Source organism: Thunnus maccoyii, chromosome 17 (assembly GCF_910596095.1).
Source record: "Thunnus maccoyii chromosome 17, fThuMac1.1, whole genome shotgun sequence".
Taxonomy (NCBI): Eukaryota; Metazoa; Chordata; class Actinopteri; order Scombriformes; family Scombridae; genus Thunnus; species Thunnus maccoyii.
Window position 1 is genome coordinate 5,236,357 of NC_056549.1, and position 24,504 is coordinate 5,260,860.

The 24,504-nt window shown below is 39.2% G+C and overlaps 2 protein-coding genes across 2 annotated transcripts in view; one reads left to right on the plus strand and one right to left on the minus strand.

The window, feature by feature from the left end:
* Window positions 1–17,313, minus strand: part of cfap61 (cilia and flagella associated protein 61) — a 42,200-nt gene extending 24,887 nt beyond the window's left edge. The window contains exons 1-15 of the mRNA XM_042390093.1: window positions 17,198–17,313; window positions 16,568–16,715; window positions 15,482–15,632; window positions 15,194–15,270; window positions 14,645–14,712; window positions 14,417–14,537; window positions 13,659–13,791; window positions 12,610–12,801; window positions 12,016–12,125; window positions 10,944–10,983; window positions 10,431–10,567; window positions 9,650–9,776; window positions 8,267–8,344; window positions 6,834–7,040; window positions 4,777–4,905 (exon numbers count right to left, since the gene is read on the minus strand). Coding sequence (XP_042246027.1) covers window positions 4,777–4,905; window positions 6,834–7,040; window positions 8,267–8,344; window positions 9,650–9,776; window positions 10,431–10,567; window positions 10,944–10,983; window positions 12,016–12,125; window positions 12,610–12,801; window positions 13,659–13,791; window positions 14,417–14,537; window positions 14,645–14,712; window positions 15,194–15,270; window positions 15,482–15,632; window positions 16,568–16,710 — 1,713 coding nt within the window. The 5' untranslated portion in view covers window positions 16,711–16,715; window positions 17,198–17,313. The remainder of the gene's footprint in view (window positions 1–4,776; window positions 4,906–6,833; window positions 7,041–8,266; window positions 8,345–9,649; window positions 9,777–10,430; window positions 10,568–10,943; window positions 10,984–12,015; window positions 12,126–12,609; window positions 12,802–13,658; window positions 13,792–14,416; window positions 14,538–14,644; window positions 14,713–15,193; window positions 15,271–15,481; window positions 15,633–16,567; window positions 16,716–17,197) is intronic.
* Window positions 17,314–17,401: 88 nt separating this feature from the next.
* Window positions 17,402–24,501, plus strand: crnkl1 (crooked neck pre-mRNA splicing factor 1). The gene is made up of 14 exons (XM_042390094.1): window positions 17,402–17,576; window positions 18,376–18,528; window positions 18,715–18,806; window positions 19,224–19,382; window positions 19,554–19,720; window positions 20,123–20,301; window positions 20,521–20,691; window positions 21,204–21,395; window positions 21,525–21,584; window positions 21,679–21,759; window positions 22,085–22,324; window positions 22,460–22,561; window positions 23,450–23,698; window positions 24,025–24,501. Exons 1-14 carry the CDS (start codon window positions 17,529–17,531, stop codon window positions 24,400–24,402), a joined length of 2,271 nt encoding a protein of 756 aa, XP_042246028.1. The 5' UTR covers window positions 17,402–17,528; the 3' UTR covers window positions 24,403–24,501.
* Window positions 24,502–24,504: the final 3 nt, after the last annotated feature.

Genomic DNA, 24,504 nt, shown 5'->3' on the forward strand with positions numbered 1-24,504 from the left:
GATATAAATGTATGATTACAACCTTTGTAACTACTAGCATGTAGATTCATTTTTATTTAACTGGAAAATCCCACCAGCTCTTGTCACACTCTGTGGTTGAGCAAGGTGATAATAATTCAAGAAAACATGACAGTCCAGTACTAAGCTCTTAATGTTGTCCAATGAAAATGAGATGGAAATGGTTAACTTTAAGCTGTCATCTGTAGCTGTTCTGTTTTTTGGTAATTAGTCTTACATCCAGTCATACATACACTTATACATACACACTATAACCACATAAACATAACAAACAAACCAGCTCCTCTCATGGGATTAACAGTCAAGTAAATACAGAGGAAAAACAAAATCTTTTCAACAGGACATTAAACACCTCTGTTTGTTTATTAGTCAAATGTAGAACTGAGACGATTATTCAATCAGTTGAAAAAAGCAAAGTATGTAAGTAAGTAGAAGTGATTCATGGTTTAAAATCACCCAGTCCTTCTCTGGTTCCAGTGTCTCCAAAGTGTTACATTCTACAATTAATTGTCAATTAGTTGATTAAAGAAAATCTGCAATGATTTTGAAATTTCAAAGTAGTAAAGTAAGTAAAAACACCAATAAATATTTTAGTTCCAGCTTTTCAAATGTGAGGATTTGCTGCTTTTCTCTGTTTTATATCTTTGTAAACTGGATGACTTTACGTTTTGAACTGTTGGTCAGATAAAAGGAGACATTTTAATACTTCATCTTACATTCTAGCAAACTGTCAGGAGGATTTTTCACTGTTTTCTAACTTTAATAGCCCAATTCAGAAACTAATTTGCGCTTTAATTGACAATTAAAATGATCATTATTTGCAGCCTTAGTCAGGTGTTTGTTTCGTATTCATAAATTCAAAAACAAATGAACTAAAAATATGAGAACTGCAGCTTCACAATGAGATGGAAACACAGAGGCTGCTGCAGGGATCAAACATGTGACCTGACAGTTAAGGAACAGTTTTCCTTAATAATTACAAAAGAGTCCCTCAGGAATTAACAGAATACAGCGCTCTAATTTCCTAATTCCTCCGCCGCCTACCGTCTCTCTGGTCCACTCCCTCAGATCTGAGGCAGCTAATGGCTCCTTCATCATCTATAATTAGGCAGATTTGCCCCCACAATGCACCTTGTTGGATGAAAACAGCATCAAGCAGAAAGAGAGGGGAAACCCGAGGGTAGAATTAATTAACCTTTGTGTAATATTCAAATAATTTCCACGAGGATGTGCGTGCCCGACATCTGTCGCATACTGAGAGATGCTCTGGCTCAGGGTTTGACAATGGCAGGAAAATAAAGGAGCCTGTGGTTGTTATATAATGAATGCATGGCTGCAGGCGTCAGAAAAACTAATCATCTTATGTATAGTTTTTATTCTAGTGATGAAACCAAAGTACTTATACACACATAATGTCTTTACTAACAGCCTCAGTACACATTCGCCAGTATTCAATTAAAATTTAAAGACCCTCCCAGACATATTATCAGACGTATATAAAATACTCCACTTTGAATGATAATTTGTGTCTGACGGTGAAAAAAGGTTTAATCATCTTGTTAAAATGCTGTACTTACAATTACATCTACTCCTTCTCCCTAATCAGAAATCCCAGAACTATATCGTCTATAAATCTGCAAATATTTGCAATTTCAGATGTTTTCCAGCTGGACACAAGATGTTTCCTCCTTCACTGTGAAGTCCATCCTCAGTGTTTGTGCATTGGAGGTTCAAAGTTTCCACATCACACTATAGTTGAATTCTGGACCAGAATTGGCTCCAAACTATTTGTGATCATGGTCGTAGGTACAGATTTTCAATGAGCACAGAGAAAACCTTCCTCCTTCAGCAGATGAATGTGAAAACAGCCTTCAAGTGTCAAACTCTGCACAAACATTCAACTGGAACAAGAAGAAAAAACATATTTTGGAGTGGAGAGGGACTTTAAAACGTTTCTTTTTTTTTTTTTTTTGATATTTCAATCAATGTTTCTATTGTTATCTGGGTCAAATGTAAGCCAAGTGTAAGCCATATGTGAGTTTCAAGAGTTTTGGGAGATATTGAGGCCTGTCGACAGAGTGGACAAGGAAAGATAAACGCCTTCATACACCAGGGCGTCGTTGACGATTTTGATGGGTATTATTTCGGTAATGCTTTATTTTACAGCTCCCTTAACTGTATACTAATTTTCTGCGTAATTTGCAGGTATTTAACAGTAATTTTTAGGACATTTTACAGAGAAGGCGGCACAATTTGGTACAAATTATAAGAAAAAATGAAAAAATAAAGTGCTATGTTGGTTTAGTTGGTAAGTGCTCACTCATTATATTTGGCTTCATGTGTAATTTTGTGTCAAACTACATATTAGCATATTAGGTCAACTCTATAACGAGCACTCTTCCTGTATATTACCAAATCACATAACCCTTTCAAAGAAATGTCCTAAGAATGAGCAGTTACACAGCAGCTACTTTTAGGAAGTTATTGAAATTGAATTGCTAATAAAGCATTTGTCACACAAAACCACACATCAGATAAACAATGATTTTTACGCCGTTGTTTGTGACGTTTATTGAAAAACGAGTATTACTGTATGTTTTATTGCATGCAGGCAAATGAAATGCCTGCATGCATCCATCTGAATACTGCAGGAATTAAGCAGATGAGGTAATCAGATGAACAAAAGCTCCTGTCTCATCTGCATGTGCAGCGGAGCAGGTGCAGCGGCTCTTATCACGCTGGAGATGCCTCACCTTTCCCGAACACAATGACCACGGCTCTGTGTAATATGATCCTGTATTGACAGAGAGGGAACAGGTGCTTTAAATTTGATTCATCATCCGGAAGGCCGACATCGGGAGGCAAAGAGACAAAGCTCAGAGGCGAAGCTCTTATCTGCACGGTAGCCTGGAAATCATGACTGTTGTGTTGCTGTGGCGAAGGGTGGTGGTGGTGGTGGTGGTGGTGGGGGCGGGGGGGTGGACTGGGTTTGATGGAGTGAAATGAACATGTGAGTGTACACGGTGACGCCTCGGGTCTAAAGAGCACCGCTGGACGTGCAGTAAATATTTGAAGTGCATGACATTTAAATAAATCACAGCCACATTAAGATCAGCCAGGCTCGGAGGATTTAAGACCAGAACGCATGACTCACGGTGAAACAAAAGAAGAAGAAACAGTACAGGGTCTTATCATTATTCACCTGCTGCTTTTAAATTTCTCAAACAGAAATTATCTGCTATTTATAGTTTGTTTTATTTTATTTCATTTTATATTTTTTGTTTCTAAATGACAAGAAGCCATGTCGGATTGAATGTGTCTTTTGTTCTGGTTTCGTGCTGTTTTGTGAATATTTGGACAAGTGTGTTATTTGTAGGTTGTTTATGACAGAATAAAACCAAAACCAAACAGAAACTTTATGAGATTCAGGACTGATGTGAAAGTTTGTACCTTAAACAGCTGCAATGTCAAACTTCTATCCAAAATCTTCTATCAACTATCTCGGCCGCATCACTGACGCTGCAACTCCTTTCAGTGTTTGCACTTAAACTGACGTTTCAACTCCTTTCTATGATTAAACTGTCAGCGCTTACAGCTCAACTGATGTTACAACTCATTCTAGCGCTTTGACTGTAACTGGCACTTTAACTCCTTTTCCATGCTTGCAAATCAGCTCATTTCATCACTTTTATGTCAACACTTGTCAGTGCTTGGATGTTAAACTTCTTTTAGTCTCATTGAGATTTAAATCTTTAAACAACAATAAATACAAACAACATAAACAGACTACGACAGCTGTCACACACTAGAAACGGGTAAACACAACAACATCCAGTTAAGATGCAATAAACAAAATCCAGGTCAGATGATAAATACGTATGAATTTCCAAAACTATGTCAAATAAAGTAAGAACGATACATTTTAAAGCATCAAGAGTACTATTTTCCAGATCAATTAAAAATTCCATTTTGTTTTACCACTGTATATTTTTGCATTTTAACTATGTTCTACTGCATTTGTGTATTTTAAATGTTGTTTGTTGATGTGGTGTCCTGTAAGATTATAATAAGTTCCTTCCTTTCTTTCCTAAGTGCCTCAACGTCTTCGATTACTCCCGTACAAATAACTTCTAAAGCTCCAAAGATTCAACATTTCATGACATTTAGGCAAATATTTCCACTGTAATTCCTCAGCAGATGCCTGAGCACACACATTTTTATGGAGCCTTTTCTAGCTACAAATGGTTTGTTCAAACTCGTAAAAGTTTCAACAGATATCAGATATGTGAAGCTTAACAAGAAACAAGAAAATATTTGTAGTCATGTGTAAGGAATGATAGATGTATTTCAGCTAAAATAAGCAAACTGAACAATTTTGTGCAGACAAGTCAGACACTGTTTTACACAGATTTTAAATGTTAATGTTAAGTTTGAAAAAAGCTGCTCAGAGGACTCAAAAAAAACTATTTGGAAATGCTTGCTTGCATGTTTGTTGATACATTTTATGACAAAATGTACTAAAATTTCATCATGTTCATTCCATCATACTGTGTTTGTGCTGGAGTTTCCCCTTCATACCTTTGAGCGTGACACTATAAGCTTTTCCCTTTTGAAACAGCACCGTCTAGTGGTCACATTAACACCCTGCTGTGCTCCCTCCTTCTCTCTCTCTCTCTCTCTCTCTCTCCCAGCAGCCGTCAGCTAATCTACATTCCCTGGCAGGCTGCTCCCCCGTCAGCCAGCTGCCGCTCTGCCCACCTGGTCCTCGGTGATCCGCCTGGAAGGGGCATTGATGCCAAGCTCCTCCAGTGGGTAGATGATCTGGCGTCGCGGGCGGACGGGGACTGTGCAGTTGAGGATGAGATCCAGTTGAAGAACGCAGGAATTCTGAGTACAGAAGAAGAGGGCACAGTGTCATTGAGCTCAGAGAGAGAAAAATCCTCCTCTGAGGTTAAACATTTTCAGTGCGGTGGCCTCAGGAGGTGAGTGGACCACTGCAAAGTGATAATGAGCTCAGGTTGAAGAGGTTAGATGATGCAAGGTTTACACCGCTGATTATGAATGGAAAACATTACCCGGTGCTTCACCCACTGCCCGAACAGAGATAATTCTCTGGCTATCTTCTGCCATTATTCCATTTGCACATCATCATCTCCCAATCTGGTGCTTGTTTGTGTGAGGTAATTAGCAGAGGAAGTGGAGGCCTCTACACGTTGAGGAAATGTCTTATTATGGTGTGGAGAGGTGGAGCTGGCAGCGGTGTCGGCACCTGCTGCCCCGACCACAGGGACAGCAGTCTGCTGAGGGCACAACTCTGCAAAAAATGATCAACTCTTACATAAAAACATCTTTCTGTCTGATCAGCCTAAACAGCTACAGAACAGAGGTTTAACTGCAGTATGTGGGATGCTGTAGATTCGTTCTCTGACCATGAACAAAACTTGGATCTCTGGTTGTCATTGGTGCATCACTTGAACTTGAACCATAGTTATATCTGCGTGTAGTTTAGCAGGTAATGAGGATGCTTACCTTCATCTTACTTTCCAGATAAAATGGTTTAAAAATATCGGGTCTGATATCTCGTGTCGTAATGTTCCCTCCACTCTGTTGTGAAGCTGTGGCGACGCCTACTGTAAGTTGCTCATTATAATCACCAAGGTGTTAAAGAAAGAGGATTTGTCATGTAAAATAAAATGCAACTCTACAACTCTAAAGTATTAAATGTGTGCAGTATTTTGAGGATTAAAGGGGACCTATTATGCTTTTCTTTATTTTCTGTCATATATATAATGTTACAATGTTGGATGTTCATATTAAACGTGGCCAAAGTGTCAGATAATGAGGTAAACGTATGTAGAAATAATCCCTGTGAGCAAGAAGCACCAGCTTCAGACTGCTCTGAATGCTCGGTTTCCATCATTCCGACATCGGCTCATGACGGATTTCTACTTCCGCTTATGGCATTTTTCCATTGTTTTGGGAGAAGTCACGCCGGGCCATCGCTCCATCACACAGCAGGTCAAAGTTGAATAAGCAGTTTACCTGTTGGAGGTGTGCTGGTCATCTGCAGCTCTTCTTCAAATCATCACTATGGCTGTTTCTGCTTGTGCTATTCCTCCCTGCATTACTTCTAACTGATCCACCGAATGAAGATCTCCGTAGTAAATCGCTTTTTCGAATACAGAAACTTAAGAGCTGATTCAGAAATGTCTTTAAACGTTTGACCACAAACGGTCACTCACAAAACATGTTTTAAATTCCAGGTTTCCGCAGATATAGCCGAGAGAAAGAGTCAACAAAACCTGAAAGAACATGTCCAGTTGAAGTAGAAGAAGATGAGGTTTATCATGGTTTTTGAACACAGAAACGACCAATGAGAAAAAAAGTCCAACAAGAAGCTGCAGCAGAAAACTAAACTTAGTGGTTAAATTGTTCTCACAAATTTACATAACCAGGAAAAAACGTAATAAGATCTGGGTTGAAAAACAGCAAACACATCCCTTGTCATGTTTTGCAGTTAATGGACTTTTAGTTAATAAGATTTTATATGTTTTCAAACCAGGTTTTCATACTGTTGTCTACACAGTGGCTCCTCTTGGCTTCTCTTGTCTACTGAGATGGTGAGAAAAGGTTTAAAAGAAATGTAAAGTTTCTGGTACGATCAAGTATATTGAAGTATATGAAGTATATTTTTTGCAGTGTGTTAACTGAGGCTCATTACACTAATGACAATGTGTATCTGACCAGACATGCACGCAGGCTGGGGGCCCAGTGATGAGGGGCCCATGAGGGCCTGAAGGTCCCTGTGCACTCACCTCCTGGCTCTGGTTTGGGGGGTAGATTCTGTGGTACAGGCAGGATTTGTGAGCCAGCCTAAGGACCTCCTTAAACAAGTGTTTGGTGAAGTGTTGGAAGGAGGGTTTGAGGACAAAGTGGCGTATCTGAGCGTGCTCCTCGTAGCAATGATGGCTGAAATAGATGAAGTTCTCGATGTTGTAGTGGGCACGGATGTACTCGATGTCCTGAGGAGGAAAGATTCAGTACGATACACGTCATGTTTCCGTGACAGAGGAACATCTCCAGGACAAATATTTCTGTTTTATATTTTCTAATTTTAGTTTAGACAGTTCTCCTGTCAGTGTTTCATTCAAATAATAAGAAACAAAAGCTGCTGATGATTGTAGCATCAAATTGTTGTAATAACAAGTTTTTTCAACTTTTTTTCTTGAATAAAATCAGTGTTATTTATTAGTACAGTCTATTAACAGGGCCAGTGGTGTCAAGCTAAATAAATTAAACTATTTTGACAAAAAAAACTGACTCACTAACAGACTTTAAAATATACATCTGTAGACTCATTCATGTTGAGCTGCTAAGTATTTTTCAAGCAGCCAGCATTGTATTTTAAATTCTTGACGAAATCCAAAAGTTTTTAAAAACACTAAATATGTCAGACTGAATAACACAGTATGTGTAGGATTATACACAAAACATGTAGAGATTTCTATTTGAATAACTTTATTTAGTTTAAGTGTGATATACTGTAGCCTCACTGAAGATTAGTTGAGTGTAGACTGTAAAGAATATTATATACAGCATTTTCATTTTTCAATGAACTGATAAATCTATAATATGAGGAAATCAACCCAAGAGGAAATCTACAAATTGCTTGTTTTGTCTGAGCAACAATCCAAAACCCAAATATATTAAGTTATGTAAAGCCAAAATCAACAAGGAAAACATGATACATTTTGGCATTTTTACTTGATAACTTAAATAATTGATCGATTATCAAAATTTTTGTCAATGAATGTTATACTATACTGTATATGCACAGTATATACTGCTGTATACTGTACTGTCTGTTTTATTTTGCTGCCCTTGTGAAGCACTTTGTAACGTTGACTTTGAAAAGTGCTCCATAAATAAAGATTATTATCATATAAACATGTATAAACAGTTCATATGTGAATATGACACTGTCAAGAAATGATAGAAATTGTAGAATTTAAGCTACCTAAGAATAAATCTATGAGGGAATTCTGAATATAAATAGTTAAAACTCAACACCTGCCTGAAAATATATTTCATAAAAATATCTTTATTTCCTGCAGTGATGAAGTGTTGTAGTGTCATTACCTGTTTTTAATGAAGTTCAGCACTTCAGACCTAAGATCATACCATAAACAACCACCAACCCTGACCTGACACCTGCAGGTTGGTCTGAGGACTAGTGAACTGCACCTACCCGCTCATCTCTGATGATCAGCATCCCTACAACCTGACTGTCCACCTGGGCTACAAAGGCCTGCAGCGGCACCCCATCCTGAAGAAACAAGACAACAAGACAAAACATGGAAATTTACACACGTGTACTGATTTGAATATGTGCTGTGTCTTGTACGAGCCGAGTCCAGTGCCATGAATACACATGAAGTGGCTGCATTCTCATTTGAGAAGTAATTATCAGTTTGGGAGCTGCAGCAGTGACAGCTGGGGTGTCAGTCAGAGAGGAAAATCCGTTCAACTGAATTGTCACCAATCTGTTCCCTGGCGTACGTGCGATATTCCTCGTTATTCCAAGACAATCATCATACCAGCTTGAGTCACACTTGATGGTCCAAAACGATCATCATTTCATTTTAAAAGTTGAAGGGAGCCCAGTTAAAATTTCAGCCATGATATTTTCTCTATTTACTGTTTATGCTAATTAAAAACTGATCATATTACAGGCCAGTTACTGTCAAGTAGGAGAACACTGGTTAATATTTGATACACCTTTTGTACTTTTACATATGTTAGCAGTGGTAGTAGTAGCAGTGATTGTACTTGCATATTTACTAAAAAGAGCTCTGCCTACTGCCTAATCTTTTATTGATGTACACTGATGTTTAGCAGAGTCAACATTTTGTACCCAAAAAGATGCAGAGGAGTCTTTTTTTCAGCCCTGAGTAGTGTCAGTATTCTTCTCTGGCTGCAAAAGATGGGACATTTTGGGATTATTCAACCTGGACTCTATTTTAATTTTGTGTATAAGTGACTAATGGGGAGAACAATTTTTGAAATTGGTCCAATATTGAGCGAGAGCCGTGAAACAGGCTGCAATGTAATCATTTAGGGTAATAGCGTCCCTTCAATGTATGTCCACTAAAAGTGCTTGTTTTTGTCACTGACAGGCTCAGATTGTTATTGGTTGGTTATTTAGACACAAAATGATGAGAAAATAGAGTCCAGGTTGAAAAATTCCGACATTTCCCTTTAAGCTCCACCACAGGGCAGCTTATTGCCTGAGTGGCAATCACAGTAATAATTAAAAGTGACTCAGATGTACAGTATCAACATTTTAAACTCATCTGGATTTTGGTGTCTGGCAGGACACTGTTATGAGAGACTGTAGTGAGTCAATCAAACAGGATTTTGAAATGGCGTCCTCAAGCAGGAATAAAGTTATAAAGAGACAGAGAATGTTTCATTATGTATGACACATGTTTACATTATTGAGGGACCAAATGTTTTTGCTTGAGGGCCAGTATTGGCCTGCTGGCCGCTATTTGCCTATCACTGGTCTACAGTCTGAAGACGACAGTGTGTAGAGTAGCTGATGTGTTGGTATCAGTGTGTGTTGACTGACCCGGTCATTGCGGGTCTCGTAGAAGAGGGCCATGTCCTGCAGCAGGGACTTGTTCAGTCTCAGACCCTTCACCAGGTCAGAGACAGCAGGCCAGTCTGTAGCCAGAGCCGGTCTCACCTTCACACTCCTGTAAGAACCACACTGTGACCACAAACTGAGAGGAACACTGCTACGTAAACTGCAATGAGTAGAGTTTCAACATGAATAATAAATCATAATCAGATGATTTTAGAATTATTAGTTTAATTACAATAACTAAACTGGATAATCCATGAGCAGACCATCAGTTTCCAGCATCCTGCACTGTATTTTACACCCCACACGGATCAATGGAGTCAGATTTGAAAGAAAATTTGCTTCTCACTGTTTCTAAATTGGAGTCTGTGCACCCCTAGTGGTCAGTGGCAGTATTGCAATATGTCTGTGGACGATTTTTGAACTAATAATGTATAAATGTAGATTTTTGCTGATTTTTTCCCCCATTAAAAGTATCATTATTCAATTTAAAAGGGCATTTAATATGTCTAACATTCATTCCTCAAGACACAGAAGTTTCACAAGAGGTGTATCTTTAAACAGCCTGCACCTCAGTAGTCAGATTTTGTGGTGTTTTTGTATTCATTGTCTTTCAATATGCACTAACAATATCAGAGTTGTACATGTGTTATCATGGCAAGCATACCAAGACAACAACACTGATCTGACAGTAGCGACACTGTCTTTAAGAAGCAGGTGAGATTAACCTGTCAGGAAAACCTGGTTTCTCTGAGAGATGGCCCACCTGAGCCCGACGCGGGGGAGGATGTAAAGTTCACGGGTCAGCGTGCTGCCGGGGCGCGGCGGCACCCTGAGGAAGCTCTGCAGTAACGGGAACTCAGGGGACAACGTGGAAACTGTGATGATGCAGAAGTCCCGGTCCTGACAGACACAAGAACAACACATTGAACCACACAGAGCAGATATGTTCAATATATCAGAAAAAGGTTTATTTTCTGAAAGACTTCTCACTTTTCTACAGTTCTATTAGCAAAGCTGTCAAGGCTTCAGTCATGCAAAACAAATCCAAGTATTCCAACATTGTAATATCTATTTAATATCTTTAAAATCCCTCAAGATGTGTAAAGGAATCCAGTTTTTACAATTACATACTGAAACATATCATCATTCCAGGGACACAGGAGTATTTATTTTATCTCTTGCCTATAAATTCATATAGAATGTTTGTACAACTGATAAACAAAAACATATTTTCTGATAGAGAATCAGTCAAAAATCTTGCAAAGATGATACTCACTGGGAAACGTTCAAATACATATGGAATAAAGTCCACTGATCTGGAAGAGAAGCAGCAGAAGAAGAAAAAGAAGTTAAGTGAAAATGTGCCAACATCAGAATCAAAGCCAAGTCGGTGATCACTGTGGCGGAACAACTGGCCGACCAATCTGCCCGCTGCTTCCAGCTCAACTTCTCGCCCCTCAACTTGCTGTCACTTTAAGCGCGGCTCTCATTAATAACATGCTCACTCTCGGCGGGAAGCGACTCGACTCCATATTCAGTAACGGCTGGGAGGTAAGGCGGTGGTGAGAGGAGCTCAGCGGGAGCCAACTAACAGTCACTCTCCCTGCTTTAACACAGCACATGACTGATGTAAGTCTGGACGGCTGCCACAACTGCTTCTGCAGCACTGGTGGAAGCAATTTACGGTAAAAATATGGAATAATTTTTAAAAACATAGGTCAATTAAAAAAAAAAAAAAACGGACTTCTGGTATCTGACTTTCTGTGAATTGTACTGAATTATACTGCAGTATTGTTTACTGTGTATTGACCATGGTTTAAACATCATGTTGCATGTTAAAATAATGTAAATCTTACTAAGAACTTTTGTTTAAATTGAAAGGTTTAATTTCCTAAGTATCCTGTATCATCTTTGATTAAAAAATATAAATACTGTATGTTCTTGAAGTTCATCACAGCATAAAACATCCAACCTGACAAAAACGTTTCACCAGCTCAAAACTAATTATGAATTTAAAGGATAAGGCTGATGATATTCTATATTTTTATTTTGCCTTTTTATTGTCAACAAATCCCATGAAAAGAGATGTCTCTCAATACTTCCTGACTTCCCTCCTCTGCCTGTGGCTCTCAGCTCTGAGCCCATTGGTTCCTACTGAAGAAATTAATCCTTAAAAAACACCTCACAAATATGTAGTTCCATTTGTGAAAGGTTTGTTGTTGGGGACTATTTTCAGCAGTGGATGAATACATATTTCTTGCTCTGGTGAGTATTGCTGGCAGCAGGACGGTGTATGGCCACAATGAAGCTTTAAAAAAAAACTGTTCTGACCTTCACCCTGATCTTACCTCATTTCATGACTCATGTCAATAACAAAGAACTGAATACAGAAAACATTGGGTTTCTCCAAAAGCTCTCCTGCTCCGGTCGACTGTGTCTCCTGCTGAGATGACTGTAACTACAAACAGACCAAAAAGGAGACAATGAATACTTAAGATTAATGGTTTCTAACTGCTGCACTATTGGACTATTGTTACATGAACACTCTGCACCTCATAAACTTCAGTTTCAATTATATTAAATCATCTCAAACGGATAAGACAGTGTTGGTTGTTTCATTTCTAATAAAATTTCTGGAGCACAGAGCAACAGTCACTCAGTCCAAACACTTCCTGCAATGAGGTTTCTCAGTCTGTTCTCATTGTCTTCTAAAATATCCATCAACAATTTAATATTTTTATTTGACTTTATCAGCAAGGACTGAATTCTCTGTCACAATTAAAGGCTGTTTAAAGGCTTTTAAAATATAGTTTCCCTTTTTTTGTATTAATTAACAAATTTTATCACTGAAATGCTTCCTCACTGTGACTGTAAATTGCATCATTATCTTAATCTATCTGACCAAAATCCATCAGGTAGGTGTTTACAGAGGTGTGAGTTACCTGCTGTGAATCTGATGTTTGTCTCGGCGCTTCTTCGTCTTCTCTCGTGTCAGAACGAGCGTCGGATTCATCGCATCTCATTTCCTGCGGTTTGTACAAACCGTCGAACTCGCTCAGCTCAAAGCTGTCGCACAGCTGTTTCACATCAACATCAGCAGTGACACTGATGAAGCCGACGGCGACTCCGTCACTCTGTAAAGAAAAAGAAAACACACAGCCATCAACTCTACAGTCATACTCATATTACCCCATGATATGTGTTTATCTATATGTCTATCTTTTTCTATTTTCCTTTTTAAACACTCCTTCCGCATAGAAAGTAAACATTTTGTTTCATGTTGGCTTATACTGAGCAAACTCTATGTGCTGATGAAGATCATGTGATGTGATCAAAAGCTTCAAAACAGCTATTACATGAACCTTTGTCATCTATACATGCTGTTTTAAAAAGTGATAATTAATTATCCGTCATTAATCTTAAAAAAAACATATTCATTCTCAGGCTGGTTTGAGTTTGGACTTAAATCATCTTTAAGAAAATAAACAAATGAAATCACACGGCGTCATAAATAGTTCAGCGGGCTGAGCAGCACAACCCTCAGGGGCAATGTTGGACTGTTTGTACTCCAAGTACTGAACATATTCAGACAAAAAGCCCAAAATGCTTCAGATGTCTGGACACAATATGTTCAGTGAGAGCATGTCTTGGCCAAGTATCAGCTTGTATCTGCCATATGCTGCCACAAACACATGTCAGCCTGACTGGCGGGGAGGGGAGAGAAGATCTGTCGTCTCCCAGGTCCCCGAGGGAACAGACCCCAGCGGGGTTTCTGACAATCAGTCAAAGCATCATCAGCGAGCTGCTATTAGAGCGCACAACAGCGGAGCAGAAATGAGTGGTAACAAATTATTTAACTCACATAAGACCAGAAATGGAGTTTAATATCTACTGTGAGTGACTTTTTCAAAAGAAATGGGCGAAAAACCTTAAATAAAAACATGTAATTCTATGTGTTTTAATAAGGAGACGGCTATAAGTTGGAACAAACCTCACAAACAGCTGCGTGGTTTTCTTCATTCTGAGCCTCAATGAGCTCTGCCAGGACGTACGGCTGATCGATGACTGACAGTAGTTTTGTCCGCTCTGCAAATATCCTCACGATGTCATCATGATCTTCAACCCTGTGAGATACAAAGAGAGAAGTAGTAAGCCCACATCTTATAGATCCAACAATCAGCATTTTTTTTATATTACAATGAATCAAATTACATGCTGTTGCATGCCCCAAACCCACAAATGATTTGAACTCTGCAACTCTAAATATCTTTTTAGCCTCATTTAAATCATAGTATTGGTTGGTTTTAGTCTCAGTGCTTCCAGAATCATCCTGCTCTGTGTCTACAGACTTTATAAGGTGATAATACTGTATGTCAGAATTATATGAAGGAGTTCTTCTGCCCCCAAGTGGCCAAAAAAATCAATTAACGCACCTTTAACTTTACCCACCTACAGCACAACAGTCACAAAGATCCATATCCATTGAATTCTGGTAACAAACTCACTGTCAACTCTGTGCTACTAATGAAATGTGGGCTCAATATTAGACTGATGAGCTGTTTGATTTTTGAGTATGAGCATTCTAGTTTGCAGATGACACGCTGGTGTTTAAGGCAAATGTGTACATGCTCATCCGCCACCTTCATCTCCACTCTCGTACTTTTCACTACATGAGCATGCACTATTTATGCACTATACATGTTTCATTGTTTTCCAGCATGTTAGCCGAGAGGAATCATCTGGAATCACCTGGCAGGGCGGACATGAAGTCTTGGACAGTGATCTTGTCTGTGGCAGATTAATGCTAAGCACTGAGGCCCCGGCTCAGTCAGGCGCTGTAGTGGCTCAAACACCTCATCCAGTCCCAGCTCTGGACACAGAAGTCGCAAGACCAAGTCTCTTAATTTCTGAACGAATTAATGAATAAAATTCTGAATAAATGACAAAGTTAGCAATGAATTTGAAGCAGTTCTTCACCTGAACCGTCGGCATTTGGGCTGATCAGGCAGACGTATTCAAGCTCTGCGACGGCGTTAAAGACAGCTCTGTAAAGAGATGTACACAGTAACAACAAGGGAATTATGCTTTAATAGACACTGAATTAACCTTTATCAACCTACATTCTGTAGTTGCATCTAACAAAGCACCTTACTAGGGCTGCAACTAATGATTATTTTCATTATCTGTTAATCTGACGATTATTTTCTCAATTAGTCACCATCTTGTTTTGGCCAAACAACAGTTAAAAATAAATTATTCAGTTTACTATGAGGTATGACAAAGAAAAGCAATCATTACATTAGAGAGGTTGAAAACAGCAGATTTGGGGCCTTTTTGGTTAAAAAAAGACTGTTTCATTATCAATATACGGATTAATCACACAGATATTAAATGTATTGACATGTAAGGCTGTATATGATTCTTTAGATGAAATAAAACAACAAGTAAAACAACAGAAATTCAAAACAAATAACACAAGTTTTACTCAACTGCAGAAAGAGAGCATACACCCTTATTTTTTCATACCTCATTATTTCCTTTAGACTTGCTGCGGCGAAGCTCGGCTCTGCAACGAACAGGTGGGTGAAGAGTGTGTTGAAAGGCTGCAGAGGGGAAAAAAAATGGAGATATTTTCTTCAAACTTCATGTTGTGAAAAAGTCTTGGCATGAGCATATGAACAATTACAAATGACAGATCTATAACAAATCAATGATCTGAAGTGTTTGCTTATGTTTTCAACTAACCAACTGAAAGAACTGACCCCCCCCCAACCCGCATCCATCAACAGAATTCATCAACAAATCGATACAGACTGTGCATTTTTCAGCTCTGAAGTGTTTCTGCATGAAAGGTTCCCAGTGAGCCTGATCCACCAAGTCTCCAACAGGGTGATCGAAGAAGGAAGCGTGAGCCAAGATGTCGTCCTTCTCATTGGCCAGCGTCACTGCCAGGTTGGCTTTCTCCCTCGAAGTTCCAGGAGAGCAGAGGAAAATCATGTTTATATAACATCACAAGTTCTCAGTGACTCTTTACAAAATTATGGTTGAAGAATATGATAATTACATTATTATTATTATTATTATTATGATTGACAGCAGTAGATTTTCTTTCAAACAAATCACTAAAACAAAATCTGATCTGATCAGTCTTACACAGATGTTGCTTTTAGTTGTTGTTATTTTGGAACCTTTTGATTATTTTTATTTCCTTTTTGCTTCTATCTCAACAACCTTTATTGTTTTTATTGTAAGTTTTATATTGTCTACCTTTTCAGAGTTATTCTGCTTATTTTCTGACCTTACTGATCAATGTGGGGATCAATGGAAATCCAAATAAGGAATAAAGAATTGTAGTCATATTCTACATTGACGTAAAGAAACACTCATTCTCTGTGAACTTTAAAGTTTATAAAAGCTTGTTGTTTACTACCTAAACATAGCAGCTACTGTATGCTCGGCTTGAAAAGAAAGAGCTGAAAGAGAACTGTTTTATTTCTCGTCCATGCTGTCTTGTTTGTGTTCCCTGTGTTTTAATAATTTATAGTTAGCTAGCAGAATATCTTTGGGTTGTGGACAAAACAAGACATTTGAGGACGTCACTTTGAGCTTTGGGAAACACTGATCGACATTTTTCACCACTTTCAAATGTATTTTTCCGAGTTAAGTATGTGACCGTGGGCATTTGTCATTATTTTTTGACTATTTATAGACAAGATGATTAACAAAAATCACTGATAGATTAATGGACAGCTTAAATAAACGTTGCCCTAATGCTGGGTAGTTTGACAGATCAGTGACTTAGATTAGACAGGTATCGGTTAGTTTTTCAGTGTGCTTCTTTAAAGAAAGCCTGTCTATTCTCCATACTTAAGATACCAAAAAAGAAGTATTTTTTCTTACAGAAGATGAATTACATTGACCTTTCCAAACACCTCCAGAGCTGAGGGGCTGATGAGGCTGTCAATCCCCTCAGCATCCGCTGATTCGCTTCTTCTGACAGCCACAGTTTCCACTTGGCCACTGGTTGAAGTTATAGTCCTCATCTTCACTGGATTATAGAAGAAAAAAGTATGATTTCAGCTACAAGCTGTAACAATTATAGAACCAACTATTAAATTAATCGCCAACTATTTTGATAATCGATTAATTGTTTGGAGTCATTTTTAAAGAAAAACAAGTCCAAATGATTCTTCTTTAATGTGAATATATTCTGGATTCTTTAGTCCTCTACGATAGTAAACTGAATATTTTTCGATTGTGGATTGTTGGTCGGGATAAAACAAGACATTTAAAGACTTTAAAGGCTTTGGGAAACAATTATCGACATTTTTCACCGTTTTCTGACATTTTACAGACGATCGATGAATCGAGAAAGTAATCGACAGATTCATCAATAATGAAAATAATCGTCACTTGCAGCCCTAATGTCAGCCACAACAATAGTTCAACAACGACGTTAATAAAAATCTCAATAAAACTTACTTTTTACTCATTTTTCTCCTCATAAATTACAACATACGTTAGACTTACGGGTTAATGTTGTGGATGGAAGTTCTAAATAAATTCATACGTAGCTCCGTGAAAAAGAAACCTCTTGTGCTGATTACAGTATCAATATTTTGTTAGTTTGTGCTAAAGCTAGCTCCATGAGCTAACTATACAACAAATTCTGTAACCATAGCAACAGAACGCTGCGTGCACTGAACGTCAACTCGCGAGGCATGCTGGGTACTGTCATGGTGGCTCGCGCTGGCTGGATCTGAGAGAAACGTTTCTTCCTCTCCGACAGTTTTTGTTGTTTCTGTTAATATTTGTAAATCAAAAGTTTACTGTGTAGTTTTCGGTTAAACCTGCCAGCAAAATGGCTTCGACGGCGGCGGGTAAACAGCGGATACCGAAGGTGGCGAAGGTAAGAAAAACCCAAACAGTCGTGTGCAGCCATGAGCTGACTGATGCTAAGCTAATGCTAAGAAGCAGCGCTAAAGTTTAAATCAGAAAACTTGTCGAGATAACGCCTTGGTTTGCTTTTAACCAAGTTTAGATCTTAAATATGGGACACCTTGTGCGTTAGAATGTATCAAAATGTGATTAAGGGTGGTAAGGTGAGCATTTAAGTTTGCGTCGACAAACGTAAACAACATTAGCGCGTAAAACAGGCTGATTAAGTTGCTTTACCGATCAGAGCTGAAAGAGAACTGTTTTATTTCTTCAAACCCAAATAAACATTGAAACACGTTTTTCTGGTTGTAATCATTCCTCCTGTTCATACTGACCATTAGAAGATCCCTTCATAATGCACTTTCAATGTAAATGATGGAGGACAAAGTCCATAGTCTTCCTTCTGGGCAAAAATGTATTTAAAAGTTTATCTGAAGCTAATATGAAGCTTCAGCGTCCAAATGAGTCAAATCAAGTAGATATCTTTCAGTGTTACAGTCTTTTTAGTGCCAAAGTCCGTCTGAAATTGGGAACCTTTCATTTGACCTTTTAGCACTTTGTTGATTGTTGTACATAGTGAAATGTTTCCTTTTAAAATACAAGTTTGATTTGGGTTGTATGTTACTCAATATTACAGTTTATGTTCCACATAAAGGGAGTAAATGAACTTGAATGTGGTAAAAGTTAAGCATAGTTAGCAATAGGATACATAGAACATAAAGACACAATGTTCCCATCATGTTAAAAAGACTTTTTCTGTTGTGTTTCAGGTGAAGAATAAAGCTCCCGCAGAGGTTCAGATCACCGCTGAGCAGCTGCTAAGAGAAGCCAAAGAGAGGGAGCTTGAACTTCTGCCGCCACCCCCGAAACAGAAGATCACCGATGAGGAAGAGCTGAACGATTACAAGCTAAGGAAGAGGAAGGTAAGCGCTTACAAGCAGTGAAATGAGTATCAGTTGTTCAACACCGACATATAATTGATTTAAAAGTGTGAGATATGAGATCATGTGCTAGGTGTATTTCCTTTGTTTAAGAGGAACAAAGGCATCGTCTTCAGCAAACAATCATATTTTACTTTTTATGACACTGTTGTCTTTGTTTTCTTGCAGGGGTTTGAGGACAACATTAGAAAGAATCGCACCGTCATCAGTAACTGGATTAAATACGCACAATGGGAGGAAAGCCTGAAGGAGATCCAGAGGTATTGTGTCTGTATTTACTACCTTAGATAATGTCAGGACATATTTCTTTAGAAACTAGCGGTAAATCAGACTTATTTCATGATCAGTTTGAGCAATTCTCAATAATTTAATAGAAAAACACCCAAAAGGTTAGTTTCAGTGACTCCAGTGGTTTAAATATCTTGCTCATGTATGTCATATTTGTCCTCCTCTGTAACTTTTTGTAGCATTGCTTCATATCGTAATTAGCTTTTTTTGTAGTAAAGATGCTGTGATTCCAAAAAAAACTTTTTTGAAGAAATCTGATCAGTCTTTCCAATTTTCAAATTCAGGGTAATTTATCCTAATTTACACAGAGATTGTACAGAATCCCTGCGTGTCCCACTCATGTCTCTGCTGCACTGTTTTCCTTCATCCCTTCCTCCTCTGATTTAAAGGGCTCGTTCCATTTACGAGCGAGCGCTGGACGTCGACCACCGCAACATCACTCTGTGGCTGAAGTACGCCGAGATGGAGATGAAGAGCCGCCAGGTGAACCACGCTCGCAACATCTGGGACAGAGGCATCACCATCCTGCCACGAGTCAACCAGTTCTGGTACGACTTACATTTAATTACTTGCTGATAGATTATAATGCAATGTTTGCCTTGTTGGTGATGGCAGGTTTAGGTGGGAAACTTTCACATTTCTAGCCTTTCTAGCCTACTTGTACTTTTCTTTGAGGAAACATCTGCTTTATTCACATATGATTCTTTGTCCTTCACCAGGTACAAGTACACCTACATGGAGGAAATGCTGGGGAACGTCGCCGGCTGCAGGCAGGTGTTTGAGCGCTGGATGGAGTGGGAGCCTGAAGAACAGGCCTGGCACTCCTACATCAACTTTGAGCTGCGCTACAAGGAAGTGGACAAAGCCCGCACTATTTATGAGCGATATATCCTTTTGTTGATGTTTTTATTTGTTGTGTTCTGAGTGGTAATTCACTGAGAGGAGCGATATTTACCAACATACATGATGTGATGGAGCTGTTTAATATGGTGTTAGTTCAAATTCAAACTCCGTGACTTCATGTGTATCAAAGGAGACAAACACATGGTGGTATAAGCTAAACAAAATGACACAAATTATGAATGATTATGTAAAATGAATCATTCAGATTAATATCTTCTCCAGTAAGAGTTTAATGATTTTCATGATGATGATTTTTTCCACCTCCAGCTTGTTCATGTTTCATTTCTGAACAGATGCAACAGGAACATTTTATAACAGTCTTTTTATTTTGAAACCTCTGGATGATGTTTCTCTGTGATCTAAAAACTCTTTAACTCCGCTGCACTCGTCATCGTCCACCCGGAAGTGAAGAACTGGATCAAGTACGCTCGTTTCGAAGAGAAGCACGGTTACATCGCTCATGGCAGGAAGGTGTACGAGAGGGCGGTGGAGTTCTTTGGGGAGGAACATGTGGATGAAAACCTCTTTGTGGCCTTCGCCAGGTTTGAAGAGACTCAGAAAGAGGTGAGTCAAGCTAAATATAGAACAAAACCAAACCATTTTCCTTGAATAAATGTAAATTATAGTCTTGTTTCTTGTTATGCTGGAGAGTTATTAAGATTATTGATATCTTTGTCCTTAGATCTGTGTTTTGTAGGAATCTGTTGAAGTGTTGTTTCTTCTTACCAAAGAACCAAACTTGTTGACTGACTGTTGTTGACTAAAATGTCCTTTGCTTTACAGTTTGAACGTGTTCGCGTGATCTATAAGTACGCTTTGGACAGAATCCCTAAACACCAGGCGCAGGAGCTCTTCAAGAACTACACGATGTTCGAGAAGAAGTTTGGAGACCGGAGAGGGATCGAGGACGTCATCGTCAGCAAACGAAGGTTCCAGTATGAGGAGGAAGTCAAGGTATTTAATCTTTGAAACTATCGCCTGAACCACCATCAGTAGCCTGAAAGAGTTGATGCAGGTCTACTGATGTGTAGAATAAAAGCCTGCTCTTCATCTTTGATTCACATGAATACATGCTACGTCACCAGTAATAATCTATTGAGTGGCATAGGTTTCTTTTGGTTTATATTACATTGTCAGTACACCAGGAAAAAAACAAAACTTAACCAGTCATCTATCTATTTATTGAGTCCTTAAGTCTTAAAAATCTGCTAAAAAGTTGAGATGTTGAGTGAACATTAAGGCTATAAACAATTATTTCAACAGTCTTGTTTTAAGAAGAAATATATTTTAACAAGTGTGTTTTTATGACTTTATGACTATCAGAAACGAGTGAATGAATCAAAGTGTTGAGACAGTACAGAATTCATACAAGAAAGCATGTAAATGAATTTGACAATAATCATTAAATGGTTGTTAAGTTGGTTACTTCCTGTCCTCATCATTGGTGCTTCCCCGTATGTATCCAGGCAAACCCACACAACTACGACGCTTGGTTCGATTATCTGCGCCTGGTGGAGAGCGACGCCGATCCCGACACGGTCAGAGAGGTTTATGAGAGAGCCATCGCCAACATGCCCCCCATCCAAGAGAAGAGACACTGGAGACGATACATCTACCTGTGGATTAACTACGCTCTGTATGAAGAGCTGGAGGTCAAGGTCAGTTGACTCACTTCTCATCTCAGTCTCAGAGACTAACGAGGAGGGAATCCTCATATGTATCGGTGATGTCACAAATCAATCAATATGCTAATTATGTTTAATCCATTTTTATTTGCTTCTCGGCAGGATCCTGAGAGAACAAGGCAGGTGTATCAAGCCTGTCTGGATCTCATCCCTCACAAAAAGGTAATTATACATTAATACAGTTGTTATTACAGGGAAAAAAGTGGTCTCGCTGTTATCACCAAATGAAAATAATCACGTCTTGTTTCTCTTTCAGTTCACTTTTGCTAAGATTTGGCTGCTTTATGCTCAGTTTGAGATCCGACAGAAGAACCTGCAGGGAGCCAGAAAGGTCATGGTAAGATTCAACCACAGTGACATCTATCCCAGCGGGAGACATCAGAACATGGAAAACTACGTTATTTAGTCAATTTAAAGATCCAATATCAGCTGTGATACTTTATGAAGTGTTTATTTTAATTTTCCTATATTTAACCAGGGAAAAGTCTCATTTTTACCACAGTAAACATAATACAAACAACATAAGCAGACTAAGACAAGTCTCACGCTATATAACAGTATAAACAATATCCAGTTAAGATGCATAAACCTGAGCAAAGAACGTCTCTCAACACTTCCTGTTTGCATCAGTGATTTCCGCTCATCAACGTCTCTCCTCTCAGGGAACAGCGATCGGTAAATGCCCGAAGAACAAACTGCTGAAGGGCTACATCGAGCTGGAGCTGCAGCTCCGTGAGTTCGACCGCTGCAGGAAGCTGTACGAGAAATACCTGGAGTTCACTCCGGAGAACTGCACCACCTGGATCAAGTTCGCAGAGCTGGAGACCATCCTGGGAGACGTCGAAAGATCTCGTGCCATCTTCGAACTCGCCATCGGACAGCCGCGGCTGGACATGCCAGAGGTATCGAATACTGTTCTGTTCATCCAACAGTTTTTTTTTCTGGCAGGGGAGTATTGGCTACAAATAAAATCTCTTCGCCTCATGGCTGAAATGCAGTTGCAGTTGCATGCATGTTGATGATGTTGATGATTCCAGGTGCTGTGGAAGTCCTACATCGACTTTGAGATTGAGCAGGAGGAGTTTGGAAACACGAGGAACCTTTACAAGAGGCTGCTGCAGCGCACCCAGCATGTCAAGGTGAGAACTGCACGCTGCAGCTTTCTGAAATACCTGGAAGAGTCCTGAGACTGAACCAATGTTTTCAAAAGCTAAAACATGATACCTGTCCGTCAATCATTAAATTCAGTTTCCTCAAAAAGTCTTAAAGTTCCAGGGAGATTTCATACAACTATAAATTATAGCAGATTCGTTTTCAACGGTGGATTTTGTTGCTGGAAGCTGTTGAACTCTTTTATGTGGAGTTTCAGTCGGCACCGTCGTCTCAGCAGAACCCTGGATGAACTGAACAAATAATCATTTTTAAATTGGTTCATCCATCCATGTTATTCCACTATCCAGGTCCAGGTTACACTATTAAATTGATTTTATTATTGGGAATTATTGTTATATACTGTAGGGTAGTAAAAGTGATATAAAGGTTTTACTAAAGGTAGTAAAAGTGATTATAACAATGAATAATGCGAGGCCATATTGTCCCTCCTGGTTTTTAATACTTTTATATGTTTGGCCGGTATGATCCTATTGAAATTGTGCTCTATGTGATATTAAAAAGTCTTTAATTTAACTCGGTGAACGCTGCAGAAGGAGCTTTGCCATCAGTGTGAAAATCTGATCCTTATTTTCTTAATCAACCAACAAAACCGTCATTGTGAGGAATTAATCAAATGAAGAATGAATTTCCTGATTATTAGTGTATCCAGTAATAATTCAGCGTTTCTGCAAGTTTCTTAAATTAAACAACTTAAAAAAATCAATCCAACTTGGCGGATTTATCTGGTAAAAAGAGCGCTCCAAACAAATAAAAACATTTTTCAACCAGTATTTCTTATGGATGGAATTTGACCAGCATTAGCATCTCTTTAGAAGCTTTTTTTGCTAGCTCATCTCATCCGTCTTTTCTCGCAGGTTTGGATCAGCTACGCCAAGTTCGAGCTGTCGATCGAAGGTCCCGACAGGCTGCAGAAGTGCCGACAGATCTACGAGGAGGCCAACAAGGGCATGAGGAGCTGCGAGGAGAAGGAGGAGAGGCTGATGCTGCTCGAGTCCTGGAGGGACTTCGAGATCGAGTTTGGCTCCGACAGCACCAGAGAGAGAGTCAGGAAGCTGCTGCCTGAGAAGGTGAAGAAGAGGAGGAAGCTGACGGCCGAGGACGGGGTAAGAACTGGACATCAGCCAGCGAACTGGAGTATAACCAGTTTGTTGGGATTAATAAAGTAGTCTATCTGTGTACCGCTGCAGAATTATAGTTGCAGTGGAGGTCTCGTTCTTCTTCTGACCTTTTTTCTTGGTCTTTTTTCCATTTTTCCAACCAAAAGTGTAATTAAAATATATTATTTTCTGTTTTATATCATTGTAAATTAAATCACTTTTGGTTTGGACTGTTGATAAGACAAAAGAAGCAATTTGAAAACGCTACCTTGGGCTCATTAATGGCAGCCAGTCACAGGTTTTAATCACAATCTTTCTCTCCGTCTCCGCAGTCGGACGCAGGCTGGGAGGAGTACTACGACTACATCTTCCCCGAAGACGCCGCCAACCAACCCAACCTCAAGCTGCTGGCCATGGCCAAGATGTGGAAGAGGCAGCAGGTGGAGATCGAGGACAACAACGGTCAGGAAAACGATCAAACACCCGAAGCGACGACGACATCATCATCGCCGTCCTCTGCCGAACCCGCGGCGCCGCTGGAGAACGACTCCGACAGAAACGACGCCGCTGAAACAGAACCGCAGAACACGTACGACGACCGAGACGACGACAACAACAGCAGCTCCAGCAGCAGCAGCGAGAGTGACAGTGATGATGATGATGGAGAGAAGAAAAAGAAGAGCAAGGGCAGTGATGAGGAGAAAGATTAGAAGTTTCCCCGCTCAGGGACACAAGGACATTCATCCCGGATAGATTTTCTACTGTTTGTGTGTGTTTTTTTTATGTCATTACACATCAATTCAATCTCACTC

Coding starts and splice junctions, on each gene's coding strand:
- crnkl1 (XM_042390094.1), top strand. CDS start 17,529: ATGGCTTCGACGGCGGCGGGTAAACAGCGGATACCGAAGGTGGCGAAG. Junction 20,302..20,520: donor TTGAAGAGACTCAGAAAGAG/GTGAGTCAAGCT, acceptor TTTGCTTTACAG/TTTGAACGTGTTCGCGTGAT. Junction 20,692..21,203: donor AGTATGAGGAGGAAGTCAAG/GTATTTAATCTT, acceptor GTATGTATCCAG/GCAAACCCACACAACTACGA.